Genomic DNA, 17,584 nt, shown 5'->3' with positions numbered 1-17,584 from the left:
GGGGATTCTGATGTGATGAATGATGAATATTGTTCCTGAGGAGAAACAGAAGGGTAGTGATTTTTTAAAAGGGTTGTCATTGTCGCCATTTGGAACTTTTACATTATAAGGCAAGTTAGGTATGCTAATGGGGATAAGGTGTGGATCTAGTGTGTGTGTGAGTGTGTGTGTGTGTGGGGGGGGGTGTGTATGGGTGGATGTTTGTGTGTGGGTGGGTGTGTGCTTGTGTTTGTATGTTTGTGGCTTAGGGTGTTAATACACGTGTTTACAGATGGGATCACTGAAACACACACACACACGCGCACACACACAGGCACACACACACTATTAGATAGCACTATTGATGTGGAATTTTGCATGCACACTGTAGTTTACAAACCTGCTTCTAGGCAATGTTAGTCTATTGTTTTTTATACTTCAAAATAATATTTAATTGATGAACCTTGGTACAAAGATAATTTAGATAGCCTTATGGGGTGGGTGCTTCCGTCCACCATCCTGGTTTAAATAGAATTGAATATTAAAGGTGTTATAAGCGATGTTGGGGAACGTCACTTCTGTTTACGTTCAAACAAAACAGAGAACTAGTTCTCTACTCCCTCTCCCTCCCTCCCTTCCGTGCAATTGAAACTCTCCTAAACGCGCGTCTCTTCGGTTATTAAAAACAGGCAGCTAGCGGATAGTGAGGATATGTTTGCTGTATGTGACAAAAAATATTTTACCTAAAAAACGTGTGACCTTGCTTAGAGCATCTTTACGTAACACAAACACAAATAGGTGACTGTCCGATGCTTTATTTAGAAAGGAAATTAAGTAGTTTGCCTATGACAATGTGAAAAACTGTTTCCGTGTATTTGTAGCCATTTCACGTAGATGTACGTGCATATATGTATGTGGTTTCACAAATATGTGAATGTAAGTACATGCAGTATGTGTGCATATGTGCATATTTCTCTGTGGTTTCACATACCGGTATGTGAACAGGACAACAAAATGCGACATATAGTTCTCAAAATGAGCAATTTTCTGGTATCAGAAAAAACTGTGAAAAGACAAAATGTACTGAATAAAAAAATGATTGTATTAATTCCTCCCAAGATGTAACTGTCATTGATGTAAGACCTACAGTAAGCACTAACTACAGCTTGTCATTTTTCATTGAAATAGACCTACAGTACAGTAAACACCTTTTGTACTGTTTTCTGTTTAAGTAGTTTGCCTATGACAATGTGAAAAACTGTTTCCGTGTATTTGTAGCCATTTCGCGTAGATGTACGTGCATATATGTATGTGGTTTCACAAATATGTGAATGTAAGTACATGCAGTATGTGATATTTGAAAGAATCTGTCTGTGTTTACGTGCCCATGTCAGTACGTGCCTGGTCACTTGATCATGTTTGTGATTGAGATTGACATTGTGCACTGCCATTGTGTATCAGTGTACCTTTGGGAGACTAGTAGCATTTATTAAAGGCATCCTATGCCAGTTTTATACCTTAATATAACAGCTTCAAAGTCGTTTTGATGGTAAAGCACCTTCTGTGCCATACCCTACCTACAGTATCTATGGAAAACGAGCCTGCCACTTCGCTGTCCCCTGACCCGGAGAGTCACAGATTGCGTTATGGCAATTGTGCAGTGACCTTGTGTATTACCTTGTCAGTGGACATGGCTCTTTGGAGATGGTTTTTGCCGGTTTTTAAACAAGTCCACATGTACCAAGTCCAGGGGGAAAGGTGTAAGCCATAAGTGATATTTGCAACAGTTGTGTAAAATACAAACTCTGCAACTGTAGGTTTAGCCCACCCCAGTAGCAAAAAAAAAACTGAATCTGCATTGGATACCTTTAATATTGTGGAGTAACTGAATGACTGTTTGTTGTGTGTATGTTTTCAGGTTAGTTTTTGAGAGTGATGTTGAGAGTATGGTTAGTGTTTGAAATTGATGTTTGTGCAGTATGTAGAGGAAGTATGTATTTGCTCCAACCTTTGTGAACCCACAACCAGAGAGGCAACCTTGTAACAGGGACCCTCAATGACAGAAACACTCAGTTTCTTAGCTGCTGCAGTCTCTCAGCAGTCCCCCCCCCCCCCCCCCTTGTGTTTCCCAGCTCTTGGCTGAGGTTTCTGTTTTCTCAGCACCTAAGCTGGCTTGAGGAGAAAGAGTTGGAGCATTGACAGATGTCAGTGGTCGAGTGACGGAAACTTCGACACTGAGCGAGCGAAACAGCCGTCACGTACACAATTACTACACGACCACAGCCACCACAAGAACGGAGGCATAAAACGTGCGTGCATGCAGTGCTTTCACAGAATGAGTGTGTGTGTGAATACACATATACTTGTGTGTGTGTGTGTGTGTGTGTGTGTGTGTGTATGTGTGTGTGTGTATGTGTGTGTGTGTGTGTGCGTGTGTGTGTGTGTGTGTGTGTGTGTGTGTGTGTGTGTGTGTGTGTGTGTGTTGGGGGGCACATACATTGGTGCTCGTACGCGCGCGCACACACACACACACACATGCACAAACATGCATATGCACGCTCATACTGTATGCACACATTATGTCTCCGTCTCTGAGGAATATTTTGCAATGCAGTGTGATATGTGTTTGACAGCCGACTGATCGAATAGTGGTTGTGATTGGGTATTTACAGCCTATGTCCTGCCTCTGTGTCTCCACCCCCTGTAAAGCATCACTGGGTCTTCCTGACATACTTCCTGTGTTGGAGAGAATTTCAGCAGAAGCCTATTATGGCGTGTGTTTACACCATAGCAGTCATACTCATACAGAAGAACTGATCTGATGAAATGCTGAAAGACTGTGGAAAGACTATCAGCTACACGTCATGTTTTCTAGTGAATAAAATAGTTCAGATGGTGAAACTAATGAAACTGAACCGGGTGACGCTGCTGTTTGGCCTTCCAGCGTTTGGATAGGTGTGTGTTTGTCTGTCTGTGTGCCCGTGTGTGTGTGTGTGTGTGTGTGTGTGTGTGTGTGTGTGTGTGTGTGTGTGTGTCTGTGGCTCTGTCCATGCAAGAGCCTATTTCTTTCTCTGTCTCTCTTTATGCCTTCCACTCTCTCTCGTTCGCTCTTTCTATCTCACTTTCTCCCTCTCCCACCCCCCACCCCCCAATACTTTCTCTAGGCCACCTGCCAGACAAAAAAAAAAAACTCCTTTCTTTTTTTGCTCTTGCCTTTTTCTGCTCCCCTCTGTTGGGAAGTCCTGCTGACCTCTGCCTCATATAGAAGGGAGCAGCACTGACCATGACACAGCCAGAAAAACATAGCTGACATACTGTACAGCTCACATTACGTATTCCAGTGAATTAATTCAGTCAAGGAAACTCTAAGTGGCACTGCTGTTTGGCTTTCCGGCGTTTGAGCCAATCAGCCTCTCACGCCCCCAGTGTGCCTTGTTTTTCTCGATTGCTTTGACCTGCTTAAGGAAAATGGGATCCACTTGGTCTTCATTAACACCTTCTTTGCACAGCAGAAGTCATCTCTTGCAAATGTGCTCACACATTTTCATTGGGTTCACACATTTCTCACACCCCTTTGCAAAACAGTTAACACAGATGTCATTCAAAGACCCCAAACTCTATCGGTTTCCCTGCGCTAAACAAAAGAAAAACATCTATTCACAGGTGGTAGAGATTCCTTGCATACGTCTGAATCTCTGATACACCTGTGTGAAACTCCTTTGCACAAATCTTACAGTAAATCAGCAATCATTCATTATCCACAAAAGATACCATGACTGTTCTGTGTTGCTATTGTAAGTATGGATCTAAGGCACATTTAGAGAGAGCACTGTATTGCCTGTTTGGTGAAGAAAACAATACAAAAGCTGACAAGTCCAGGTGTTTACTGTAGGTCTACTGTATTTCAATGAAAAATGACAAGTTGTAGTTCAATGAAATTTGTCTAGGTGCTTACTGTGGGTCTTACATGTCAATGACAGTAACATCTTGGGAGGAATGAATACAATTAATTTTTATTCAATACATTTTGTCTTTTCACAGTCTTTTCACCCATGTCTGAACAAAAGCACTCTGGCCAAAATGACACATTTTGCTGGCAAAAGGCTGTTACTCTCTCAAAACACTTAAAACATGCAGCAAAAGCAAATGTTGCCTTCAAACAACACATCCTGTCATCAAATCACTGTGTGATTTCAATCATCATTACACACTGGACAACAAAATGCAACATATAATTCTCAAAATGAGCAATTTTCTGGTATCAGAAAAAACTGTGAAAAGACAAAATGTACTGAATAAAAGAATGATTGTATTCATTCCTCCCAAGATGTAACTGTCATTGATGTAAGACCTACAGTAAGCACTAACTACAGCTTGTCATTTTTCATTGAAATAGACCTACAGTAAACACCTTTTGTACAGTTTTCATCACCAAATAGGCAATCCAGTACTTTCTCTACATCCATACGTGACTTAGGTCCATACTTGAAAATAGCAACACAAAACAGACATGGCATCTCTTGTGGATAATGATTGCTGATTGAAAAATTTTGTAAAGGAGGTAAAGGTGTATCAGAGATTCAGACTTATGCAAGGAATCTCTACCACCTGTGAAAAGATGTTTTCCTTTTGTTTAGTGCAGGGAAACTAATAGAGTTTGGGGTCTTTGAATGACATCTGTGTTAACTGTTTTGCAAAAGGGTGTGAGAAATGTGTGAACCCAATGAAAATGTGTGAACACCTTCGCAAGAGATGACTTCTGCTGTGCAAAGGTGTTCATGAAGACCAAGTGAATCCTAGATCCTTTAAGCAGGTCAAAGCAATCGAGAAAAACTGTAAAGCGATCGAGAAAAAACTGCAAATTCTGTACGGCACCTCTTCCCCATCCACACCTGTCTAGATCTGCCTGGGCGAAGGTGGCCTTGCGCACAAGGCTTTATGGTTATGAGTCTTGTGTTCTTTATCAGCAGTAGTCGCCACTAGATTGGCAGAGCCTGCACCTAACAGCAGCAGCAGCTGAAGTCTACCAAGACCAATGACACTACCATGTAATTTATGACTCATGAACATAAACTCATGAACATATTCTTAGAGATTCCTGAGGGAATTCTGCTCTGTGTCAGGCACTGAGAGGGTCAGAGGAAGATGTCTTGGTGCCGATGCGTCTGCATATGGTATGCGTGTTTGTCGTTTTACTGTCCCAAACCCCTTTGAAATTCCCTTTGATACTTCTGTTCCTTGGAAGAGAATTCGTGTTCCTCCTAACTTACCCACTGTTGAGTGGGGCTGCCTGTGTTTGTATGCAAGTGTGAGAATGAGGTTAGTCATGTGGGTTTGTCTACCTTTCCTCATTCCATTAGTGAATCCAATTTTTGACTTGCTCTGCTAACCACTAAATTAAAAGTAAAAACTCTGGTCTTGGTTGACATATTAGATGGTTTCTATTTACTGTAATTGACATTTGGGATCAGGCATTTATCTCCACAGTCATAGAACGCTTTAGGCCTATGCTTTGCAAATGCTCAGGCCATGAAAATGGAGAAACAATTAGAGTGATTAGTTCTAGCATCGTGATGTGTTTTTTCTTGTTTTTTTTTTTTGTCTGCCTTGTGATTCCAGTTATTCCTTGCCTTGAATCCCAATAGACGCCCATGTCTTGTTATTTCAGGAAAAGCCATTTGATACCGAGACCATACGGAGTATGCACTGTCACTGTCAGTCTGCGGTGCTCTCCCACTCCGGCTTAAAGACAAGAGCCCAACTAGCACACATATGAACCAGAGTTCATATAACATATCACAGTATATATCTCCAACAACAGCATATGTCACAAGCCACATGTTTGAGTTCATGTGTGCCATCTAGCCAGAAGTCTGTGGTTTTGTAATGTATGGTAAATCGCCATAGGAGATGCCCTCTCTTGTCATTGTGGTCTTGCAAAATACAGGAAAACTCAGAGTTGCATAATAACCCTCACCCGCCTGGGAGATAACTGTGCATGATGATTGCACTAGTTCTGCATAAAATCACTTTGCATCAATTGGATTACGAGAATTCCGTGGCGAAGGGGAAAATGTATGTTATTGTTTTTGTAAAGACACATTTTGATTGAATGATAGTGAAGCTGCAGTGAAAAGAAACGTGTAAAAGTTGGCATTCTCTTCTGTAGTATTGGGGAAATGGTCTTGCCTCAGCATGTCAAATAAGCTGGTGCATTTGTTCCATGACATTACTGTAAACAGCTCATATGTGCATTCACACATTTAAAGCAATGCACTCATACCCACAGGTCCAACACGCTAACCCTTAAAATCACAATATGAAAAAAAAGAGCAAAAAAAAAACTACCTGAATTCTTCAGAATCTGAAGATTTGTCTGTCAGTCTCCAAATGACTTTGTGGTCTTGTTTTTCTGTACTTTAGTCATATGGTTTGAAGGTTATGTTCCATCTAGCTCACTCAGGTCTTTTATCAGCTTGGTGTTAGTCAGCCTAGTAACACAGAAGGGGTGTGGGGACAGCTTTCAGTTACCATGGGCCTGAACCATTGGAATTCCCACCCAAAGTACCTGACAGACCCAGAATAGACTTTTTCGAGGGTTATCTGCCCTGAGAGCAATTTGCAGGTCGATTTCATAACTGAATTTATACTTCATCTTGTCTGAAAATGTATTTTTAAAAACGTATCATATATGTACGATAATGTTCTTGTCCTTCTTCTCTTTCTTTTTATTGAGCCCAACTGTGGCTTATTGGAGCTTTAATTCTTTGATTTAATTTTTGTAATCTACTGTTTTGATGCCATCTTCCTTGAAACACTTCATGTTTTGTTTTGTTTTTCTTCAGAACTTGCTTAACAATATTACCACAACATTCAGGCCTGTTTCCTTGTTGGCCGCCCTCAGTTAATGACCTGACCCATATTTTATTCCCAGAAATGGAGCGCCTCTTTTTTGTAGCTCAATTTTGTAACCTCTTTCCTGGTATAAGAACGGGCACGCCAGCAAAGCCCTTTCATGTCTGTGCCACCTGCACAGCCATACAGGGCTATCTTTGGTCTGTAGGGGTTTTTACTACACCTGTAATGGCCCATTATCTGCCCCCTAAAGAGTGCTGCTTCCAGGAGACTGGACTAAGGATGTGGAGCAGGTGTGTATTTGTTTTTTTTAAAGGAAATAAAAATAAAATAAAAAAAGGAAACAAAAAGAGTGAAAGAAGTGAAGGAAGCGCTTCCATTCCATCATCAGACATTCTGTTTGAGAATCGGAGAGTGATGATCACAGTCACGGATGATTCATGCCTACTGGCAGGGTGGGAGCATGGAATCTAGTTGGCGTTGGGGCCACTCAGCAGCCTGCTAGTACCACTGAATCTGTCACACACTCTGATAACCGGGCAGGAGATGGATACGTTATGACGTGTGTTCCATTCTCTTCAGAATTTTAAAAGATTTAAAAGATTAAACATAATTGCTATATAATGCATATCAACTAGTGCATTGTTTGCACTAGTTTTGCTCTAGTTACAATCTTTGCCTGTGATCTAGTTTTTAGCAACTGCTTCTCCTGGTATAAAGCATTCCAGTTGTTAGCTCACAGCTATATCTTTTGTCAGGTTTTTATTAAGAAATATAAAATTCCTTTCTGTATAAGGAAGTATCTAGAACTTCCTTTTAGACGGATATGTGGCAGTGCTCTCCTGTTCAAAAGTCCCTTTCAGTTATTAATAGCCTACAATGGGTGTTCACTTCACCAATATTTAAGTCATGCATTGTGTATACCCATTTAGATGAGAATCACTCTCTCGGTAGTTATTGTGTCTTCGGGTCGACAAACAGCTGTCCTGAGAGGTTTATGGGGGGTATTAAAATGTCCTCTGTGATGAATATGTGCTCCTACGTCTCCTAATTAGTGTGTGTGATCCATCTCCAGTTAGGCCAACTCATTCACCCAGCGATTAACTCTGACACGGCCTCCGCACTAAACTAATTGCCAAGATCGCTTTCAATTCATAAGAAGCTCAGACTGAAAGCTAATCCTCGTCTGTGTGTGTTTGTGTGTATGTGTGTGTATGAGAGAGAGAAAGAGAGAGGGAGAGAGAGAGATATAGAGAATAGAGAGAGTTAGGGGGCTATAACAGAAATAACCCAGCCAGTAGGGAGCTACTAAATATAATAATCATTAAAATAATGTTCCTAGAGCATTAAACAGAGCTGCCATGGCAGCCAGCGTGCAGCCCAGCGTGAGAGAGCGCCAGCGTGCGCTGTTCTGTTTACACTACAAATGCGGTTGAGTTACACCATGTACAGTAAAAAAGGGCTTGACTGCCAGTAACTCCAGTCACTTACCAACAAAAGCATCATTTCCTGAAAGCTCCTCCTCCCCTCGGCCCTCCTCCTCCTCCTCCTCCTCCTCCTCCTCCTCCCCCCTCCCTCTTCCCCCTCGGCGCTCCTCCTCCCCACTCCCCCCCCTCTCTCCCCCCAGTCTTCTCCTCCTCTCTCTCTCTCGCTCTCCCCTCCCCTCAGGCCACCTTTAGCACTAAGCAACTAACCACAATCAATATGACTAACCCTCCATGCAAATACCTGTCACTCCTCACGGAGAAGCAAAAAGTCTGCTGGGTCTGTCTCTCCTCCGGCCGGAGCTCAGTGCCTGCCCCGCTACCTGTTGTGTGAGAGAGCCGGGTGTGTGTGTGTGCGCGCGCGCGTGTGTGTGTTTGTGTGTGCGAGCGAGAAAGAGACTGTCTGAAGAGGAGCTCAGCACTGCCGGCGGGGGGAAGCGTGTCAACCGCTGCGCGTGTCTGTCTGCGTGCGCGTGTGTTGGTGTGTGTGTGTGTGTGTGTGTGTGAGCGTGCATGTGCGTGCGTTTGCCCACGCGCCAGAAAGACAGAGATAGAGAGAGAGAGAGAGGGGGGGGGGGAGACACACACACTCATACACACAGTGAGAGTGACGCCGGAGTCTTGGAAGTGCTGTGTCGGCCCCCTGTTTTCCCTGGGAATGCTCCAGCTGTGAGAGGCACCCAGATGCCGGCAGGCTGGCCTCAGCACACGGGAGGATTTGCTGCTGCTGCCGCTGCCTTGGGTCTTTCCTCCAGGAGGTGAACGAGTGTGAGCGAGTCTATGTGCGCCTGTGTGTCCCCCGCTCCCAGACTTTTTGGACTCATGTCTGACGTGCCGTTTTGGACTAAGTTTTACGCACAGCTGGGACGACCACTGCCCAAGGTAGCACAACTGTTTGCTTGATTTGATGTTTCTCTCTCTTGTTACTATGTTACTCTGAAGTGATGCATTTCACATCTTACATTGGGGTATTCATACAGTATGCTCATATCACTGGGTCAGCTTGCCTCATATATTGTCAACTTTTGTATGGTGAGTCTCGTATGGTGAGTTTTGTGTGGTGTGTTTTGTTGACTGTGTAGTAATCATGTTGCTGCAGACTTGGCTGACATGTTGTTAAATTGTCTAGTCAGAACTTGCCAGCTTATGAACTTTTGTAAATGCTTCCTAGAGCAATTTTTGTCATTTGCTTCCTTGTATGCTACTTTGTTTGATTGACACATATCCTGTTTGCTGGCTTATTGGTTTGAATAACACTTGCCCTATGGTTGAATTTACATTTTAAAGAGTTCTTTGTAATGGTTAAGAAAAGAAGGTTCTCCAACTTTTCAAGTTTCCATCTATTGCTAAATAGAAAAGCTGTTAGTCAGGGAAGATCTTGCGAAACTTTATGAGATAGCTATCAGTGGCAATCGTTTGCAACAGAAAGGAAGAAAAAAAATAACAGGCTTTGATACAATGTGATTGTGTCATGCCCCTCAGCTTGTCAGTGTGTGGAGGATGATCGTGACGAATTGCGCTCATTACCTCGGGCTTCCAGTAAGGAAGAGCATCATGCGTCCAGTAAGCTCCCTCTCTCTCTGTTATTGCCCGGCGGCCAGCAGAGCATTGTCCGGTGCATTTCACTAATTATGACCAAAGCCCTCACACAAAACCCTGAGAGGGAACAGACTGATTTATGTGGTGGTCAGTGAACTGGCTTATGCTGATGTCATCGAGCTCACCAGAGGCCATGACAGCCACTTTGTACCTCTTCCCCCACTAAAGCCAAGCTGCACCTTGTTGTTTTTTTTTGTCCTTTTTGTTGGTGTCATTTCAGTGAGGCAGCAGAACCACAAAGAACAGAGGTGTGACTGAGAGAGAGAAAAAAAATGTCCATCTCTCCAGCTGGTTGCATATTTGTTGTGTTTCCTACACAACCCCCAGAAGTCCTGGAGTCAGCATCATTCTGGGGCCCTGGGGCGCCGCAGACGAGGCGTGCGAGTTACTGGAAGCGGCGTTCAGTAACAAAGCGGCTCAGCGCTGTGTGTGTGTCTTTTGCTCGTCGTGGCTTGACTCACTTGTGGGCACCTTGATCCCCCCCCAGGGCTTGGGATCGTCAGGGCTCTTCAGTAACAGCAGCCAGTTGTTGGCCTTGCTAATAAGGGAATTTCATTTCATTTCTAATGCGAACAGAAGAAATGGGATGTTTTCTTTTTTCAAATGCGAACAGAAGGAATGGCACCATTTTTTTTTATGCGTAAAGGAAAGTGAATGGCACATTCACAGATACCATGCTCACTTTCTCCATTGCGGTGAATGAGGGGGAAGGCTGCTGCGTGGTGTCATGGCTGGCAGGGGCACCTGCAGTGGCAGTGCCAGCTAACACTGACCTGTGCCCATTGTTCCACTGGCAACCAGCCAGTGTTCACCAACAGCATTTTTTCACCACACAGCTCTGGTTTCCTCGCTAACGTGTCATCTTTTCCTCATTCTTTTACTCGCACGCACACACACACACACACACACACACACACACACACACACACACACACACACACACACACACACACACACACACACACACACACACACACACACACACACACACACACACACGCACACACATGCACATGCACACACACACGCTCACACACACACACACACTCTCACCCTGCGCTCTCACACATGCTCGCACACACACAAACACACTAGATTACGGTAAGGTAAGCCCACTGCAGCAGTCTCAGTGGAGTTCATCAGGGCTGCCAGCACACGGCTCAGTTCCTGTCTGGCGTGCTGTGACACGAGGCACGCGAGGCCCCGGCTGCTGGACTAAACTAGAGGTGACGTGCGGTTCCTCTGCCATTTCTCTGCCATTTCGTCTGGCCCCAGCTGTCATTTCCCCCACAGGCCGTTTGAAGTTTGCACTGACAAAGCACAAAGGGGCTGGCACTCTTTTTTTTTTATCTGGGTCCCTTTCATGCCTCTCTATCTCCCTGTGCATGCTTAGATAAGTTAGGAACTACCACCCAAGGTGGTTGAAAAAAATGAAATAAACATGAATGGCAAGTAAATTCATTACAAGGAAATGGGAGACAGCTGTTTGTGGTATGTAGTGTTTGTGGGGGTTCCAGATCGCTGTATCCCTTATGTTTTATGTTTTATGCTGTTACTGAGAACCTTCAGAGGGCTTATGATTGGTGTTTATGGTGCGAGGGGATGTGGGATCCTAAACTGGCAGAACCTAATCCAGGGCGTCCGGGGATTATTCATGCGCCTGGTGACAGACTGGCCCCAGCCCGCTCCAGAGACAGAACTTAAAAGTGCCCACATCACAGCTGGGGGAGGTGTTTACCTCCCCCCCCCCCCCCCCCCCCACACACACACACACACACACACAGACACGCAGAGAGTGAGAGAACACTGGTGGTCACTTTGGACATTTATTCCTTCTTCCTGTGTTTCTTTATTTGTTTCATTTGTCTTATTAATTTAATTCATTATTATTATTATTATTATTATTATTATTATTAATAATAATAATAATAATAATAGTAACATTAATATAGAAACTACATTTTACATGCTTTTGCAGTATTGTACACTGCACGGTCATGGCAATAAAGCACATTGAATTGAGAGAGAGAGAGAGGGAGAGAGAGCTGTTCCTTATGTAGCTTTCTGGGAGGTCTGCTGTACCTCAATGCAAATCCTGTCAACCCCAGCCAAGAGGAACAAACTCAGCGTAACAGGAAGACGTAATGGGATGTTGCCGGCGGTGGTGGCTTTCGGAATTGAGCCAGCAGAAGGTTAAGCAACGAACGCGTGACCCTGGCAGACGCGGTTCTCATATGAGTAGCTTGGCGAATCAAACGTTGGCATATTTGCCATAAAAGTGATAAACGAGGCTTGGCAGGCTGTCCGTTTATGTTCGCGACTATTGACACAAGAGAAGGTTAGCCTGTGTTGTCTTTCTCTTCCTTTCATCAGTGGAAATGGCTCATCGCTCCAGCTGGGAATGAAATGCAGCTTCCCGTCAGCTGAGGTCATTCAGGTTATTTCAGTACTCGGGAGACAAAAAGCAGGAAGAAAATATCAAGACATTCAGAAGGGAAAAGGGTACAAAAAAAAAAAATCAGACACTGAGTGGGGGAGATGCGGCTGGAGAGGGGGAGCGAGGCGGTGTAGTGTTTCGGTGGCCGTCTCGCGTGAGCTCTCCTCTGATGAGTGACGGCGGGACTGACCGCCCCTCCCTGCCAAGGAATACTCGGGGATTCCCTGCCTGCTGGCTCAGCTTGTCCCCGGAGGAAAGCATGCCGGTCTGGCCTTCCTGGAAGTCTGCGGCTCCCTGCCATAGTTGTGGGGTGAGACATGTAGGGGTGAGGAGGGAAGGAGAGAGAAGTACGTTGAAGTAGATACCCATTTCTACTTATAGTCAATCTATGACTATATATTATATATATCTTGAACTATATTTAGATAGATAGATAGATAGATAGATAGATAGATAGATTATATATATCTTATCTATATATATCTTGAATTTCCCCTTTGGGATCAATAAAGTATCTATCTATCTATCTATCTATCTATCTATTATTATGCATGAATATATTTGCTTACGTATTCTAACAAATGCATATGAATAAAGGAGGGTGTTAGGATTGATCATGTGTTGCTGATCAACTCACATGTAGCGAATAACCTGTTGGTTGCGGTTTTGGGTTAAGCAGTTTCTCATGAAAAGATTTTTAAGAATTGTTTAAAGACCCATTTCTTCAAAACTCATCATCATTGTGCTAATCGTGCAATTTATGCATTATTACTTTGTTTCACTGATAAAGTTGTATATTTCAAGATATTTTTGTAAGTCACGGGGGATAGCACATCTGCTAAATATTTGCTAAATATCTTGGTGTCCAGGAGGAATTTCAGCTATGGGACCCTTTCGCTCTTGCATAAACCAGATGCTTATCGGCCAGTTAATTCTGCCCTGTTTGACCTCTCTCCCCACCGTAAGCTTGTTGTGTGGGTTAATGCCCAGAATATTCTGGGGTGGACAGAAGCCCTGGTGGTCGCTTGGGCTGGAGGTGCTAGGAGCAGCTGGTAGCTGGTCAGTGGGGGATTGCGAAAGGTCTATATATGGGCATGGTGTGGTTTTACTGCCTTGTGCTGGGAAGGAGAACATGCTTGTTTAAGCAAGTGGAAGAGGAACATGATGTTTGTGGAGAGGGGCCTCAGAGTGTGTGTGTGTGTGTGTGTGTGTGTGTGTGTGTGTGTGTGTGTGTGTGTGTGTGTGTGTGTGTGTGTGTGTGTGTGTGTGTGTGTGTGTGTGTATTGGTGTGTGTTTGTGTACGTGTGTGTTTTTATTTTTGACAGAAAGTGTATGTGAGCGATAAAGCAATAGAAAGCACTAAAAACACATGCATGCACACATACACAAAGTCACGCTTACAACCGCACACACACACACACACACACACACACACACACATACACACACACACACACACACACACACACACACACACACACACACACACACACACACACACACACATACACACACACAATAACTTTCCTCCAAGTTCCCACACATGGTGTGCAGCTCCTTCAGTTTCCAGTAACAGTCTATTGTAACAGTGTGGTTTTTTGTCAGGATGCTAGCACTTGCGCACGCACACACACACACACACACACACAGAGACAGACACAAAGACACTGACCTGCTTACCCCTGCAATCTTTGGCCTGAGCTTTCTTCTCTTTTGTTATTTAGTTGAGTCAGAAACCAGGCCCCCTGTTTCTGAAAAGTCAGATGAGTAGCGTCACTGCTATTGCACTTAAGGCCTTATCATCACTCCGCAGAACACAATCTTATCGGCAAGCGTTTCTCTGGGGGAACACAGTGTATTTAGTCATGCTGGCCCCATGTCACTAGCATCTCCCCCATGTCTGTTAGCCTGTGCTGCAATCTTCTAGATTAGCTACACTGCTTCTATCCAGGAGCGTCAGTAGTTTAAAAAAAAAACTCTTTACAGATATTTCAAGTTCAGCTTGCTCTCTGCATGCAAACTAAAATGCTGAGTCAGACAGTAGCGGTGATGACAATATTCGGCGGAAATAGTGCTTTGCTTTAACGGTGCTCTGGAACAGTTTCCTGGAATTTGATACGAGATGCTCAGATGCACTGATGACATCACTCACACAGAGACCAAGTGGCCCTGGACACACTGACATCTGGATGAGACGAGTCCGTCTGTAGTCCGTATGAGTCCGTCTGTAGTCCTTATGAGTCTGTCTGTAGTCCTTATGAGTCCGTCTGTAGTCCTTTAGCTTATGGTCTATCTAAAGAGACAGTTGCATTAGAAAAGGTGCATGTTTGTATAGACCTCAACAATAAAAACAAAAACAATGCTTGAACGTTCTATTTGGTTCCCAATCTACTTCCTCTGCATTAAGATAACATGGAATGTTAAAACGGAAGCCTTATGGGGCCAACTATGATGCTGATAATGGAACTCTCTTGAAAGGGTCTATAAGCACTTTTGGCCCTTTTCCACCGCATGCTATCAGCTCAACTCGCATCGACTCTACTCGCTTTTTTTGGTTTGCCATTTGCAAAAAATGGTACCAGCGATACCAAAATGTGTCGTGTAATACCAAAATGTGACGTGTAATACCAAAATGTGTCGTGTAATACCAAAATGTGTTGTGTAAAGTAGAGTAGAGTCAAGGCGAGTTGAGCTGATACCATTCAATGGAAAAGGTGCTTTTGTCTCTCACTTAGTCCCTGACATGTAAGAAGTTCCTATAATGTTTGTTATTTCTGCGCTGTGAGGGGTTCAGATTCCCATATGTCAGTGTATATTTGAGTGTCTTTTTTCCTCAGGGCAGCAGGAATTTAATTGACCACTTTTCCTTACTTCACGGAAGGTCAACAGCAGATACTTGTATAACAATGTGTACAGAAAGACAGCGAGTGAAGGAAGTCATTGACTTTATTTGTCGTTCTGAATGGCCAACAGGATTATCTGTGTTGAACACCAGGCGTATTTGTGGTTTTCCAGGAGACTCATTTGCTAGTAATTAAGGGCCCAAGGCTAGCCTGTTCTCATAAACTGAGAGCCTGGGAGTGGGAGACATGGAAAACACTAGTGGTTCTACTCCTTTCAGTCTTGTGTGTGGCGTGACACCAGAGGCATTTTACTAATGACATGCAGCCAAAAACTTAATTTAGCTAAACTAATCATTCTGAAATGTTTTACAAATGAGCCCCTGTTGTATTTTTTTTATTATGCAACAAGCATGCCAAATGCTGATCACATTTTATGTAAAAAGTAATAATAATAATAATAGCTTTATTGTCCACAAAAAGTGGAAATTTGTCTTTGACTCCACAGGTGGGTTTCTAAAACACAGACACAATAAATAGACAATAAACACAACAGTGTTTGTACCTCAGTGACGCCTGACTAAAGTACACTGTTTGACTAGTAGGTTCAATGGAGGTGTCAAAGAATGACAATGTTCAGTGACAGGTTAAGTTAAAAGAGATTGGTGTATTTATATTTTCAATTCGGTTATTCAATAGTTAAAATAGTCTCATCAGACCTGTTGTAATGTATATTACAATATTTATTATATATTCTTGAGATTTATTATATCTCAATAAACTAATAAATAAATGACAGCAAAACACTAAAAACCCTCAGCATTTAGCATTTTAATCTCTTCCCGACTAAGGGCAGGAAACTAAAAAAGCCCTTCAAGGGGTCGATCTGTGATTGCCTATGTGATTTATTGTAGTTCTTGTGGCAATTGCTGATACAATCCAAATCACAGCTTTACAGAGGAAAGGCCACAGTTTCCACTTAAAATCAATCTGCATATAAAACATTCTTGCATGCCTATTTGCATATCCACAAAACCACACACACACACACACACACACACACACACACACACACACACACACACACACACACACACACACACACACACACACACACACACACACACACACACACACACACAGTCATTTCACCTCCAGTAAATGAGCCCCTCTCATGGTTTTGCAATAACAACAGTACACACATATGCACACACAATCTTCCTCACTTACAAACTCACACACACATCCTGTTCTAACCACAGATACACCGAAAAAACACAGGAAGGTGGTGTGTGTGTGTGTGTGTGTGTGTGTGTGTATGTGTTTGTATGTGTGTGTGTGTGTGTGTGTGTGTGTGTGTGTGTGTGTGTGTGTGTGTGGGTGTGTGTGGTTGTTTTCATTTCTCTCCAACGCTGGGACCCCTCTGGTGTCAGCTCAGCTCTGCTTGAACCTCATGGCTCCCTGCTAGCACTAGCACTGTGGCTATTAGCTCCCCTCTGTCCTCCAGCTCCATACCATGTCATGCATGCATTCAAAAGGTCAAGTGACACGAGGCCTTTAATGAGGGACACTGACCGTGAAAGAGTGTGTTTATTAGTCAGTGTCCAGCTGCGCGTGTTCTCATTGTGCCTGGGGTGGTGGTATTACTGTAAGAGGCTCTGATTGGTCAGTGCCACCCACGTCCTGCTACAACACAGAGAGGACTACAGGTGGTGGTGGTGGTGATGGTGGTGGTGGTGATGGTGGTGGTGGTTGGGGCATTTGCATGTGTGAAATATGTGGGCCGGGAAGAGCAGAGAAATATCCACACTTGATATGAGTCATTTACAGACATATGTGGGCATGCATGCAAACACAAACACAAAGATACATAGAGCTATGCACACACCTTAGTTCCTTCTAATCTTACGCTCTCCACACATCAAACACAGGCACATGAGGAACCCAATATATGCATTCTCACACACACAGACACACGCACACACACACACACACACACACACACACACACACACACACACACACAGTAACACAAACGCTGATCCATGCAGTCTTTCACATCTGGTCGGCTAAACCCAGCTTGTGTGTGTGTGTGTGTGTGTGTGTGTGTGTGTGGGGGGGGGGGGGGGGGGGGGCTCAGAAATGTGTGTTCTTTAGCCTGTGACTGGACCATGTTTTCCTGGTCATCAGTTGACCCTCTCCACCTCCTTTCTATCCTCCTTTCTCCTTTTTTTTTCTCTTTTTGCCAAGCGTAACGCTTCCCAACTTCCCACTCAAAAAAACTCTCTGCCAGCTCCTTGTGACTTGCGGTTGATTGATTTATTGCCAGATAGGATTGGAAGCTTTTCTTCACGGGCCTTCTTCCTGGAGTGACACATGATACGACACAG

General features: G+C 43.7%; 1 protein-coding gene across 4 annotated transcripts in view; it reads left to right on the top strand.

Moving 5' to 3' along the window:
- Nucleotides 1–17,584, top strand: part of sbno2b (strawberry notch homolog 2b) — a 74,783-nt gene that overhangs the window by 36,151 nt on the left and 21,048 nt on the right. Inside the window, exon 1 of one of the 4 annotated variants that reach the window (XM_076278760.1) lies at nucleotides 8,630–9,200. The exons of the other annotated variants lie outside the window; for them this stretch is intronic. Within the exon in view, the coding sequence (XP_076134875.1) occupies nucleotides 9,099–9,200 (102 nt within the window). The 5' untranslated portion in view covers nucleotides 8,630–9,098. Of the gene's footprint in view, nucleotides 1–8,629; nucleotides 9,201–17,584 lie in introns of those variants that run through there. 4 annotated transcript variants of the gene reach the window in all.

This window comes from Alosa pseudoharengus, unplaced genomic scaffold, assembly GCF_046254945.1.
Source record: "Alosa pseudoharengus isolate Yale_2024_CS ecotype anadromous, Long Island Sound unplaced genomic scaffold, YU_APseudo_1.1 YU_APseudo_1.1_scf_11, whole genome shotgun sequence".
In the NCBI taxonomy this organism is placed as follows: Eukaryota; Metazoa; Chordata; class Actinopteri; order Clupeiformes; family Clupeidae; genus Alosa; species Alosa pseudoharengus.
This window is presented reverse-complemented; position numbering and strand designations above follow the sequence as displayed.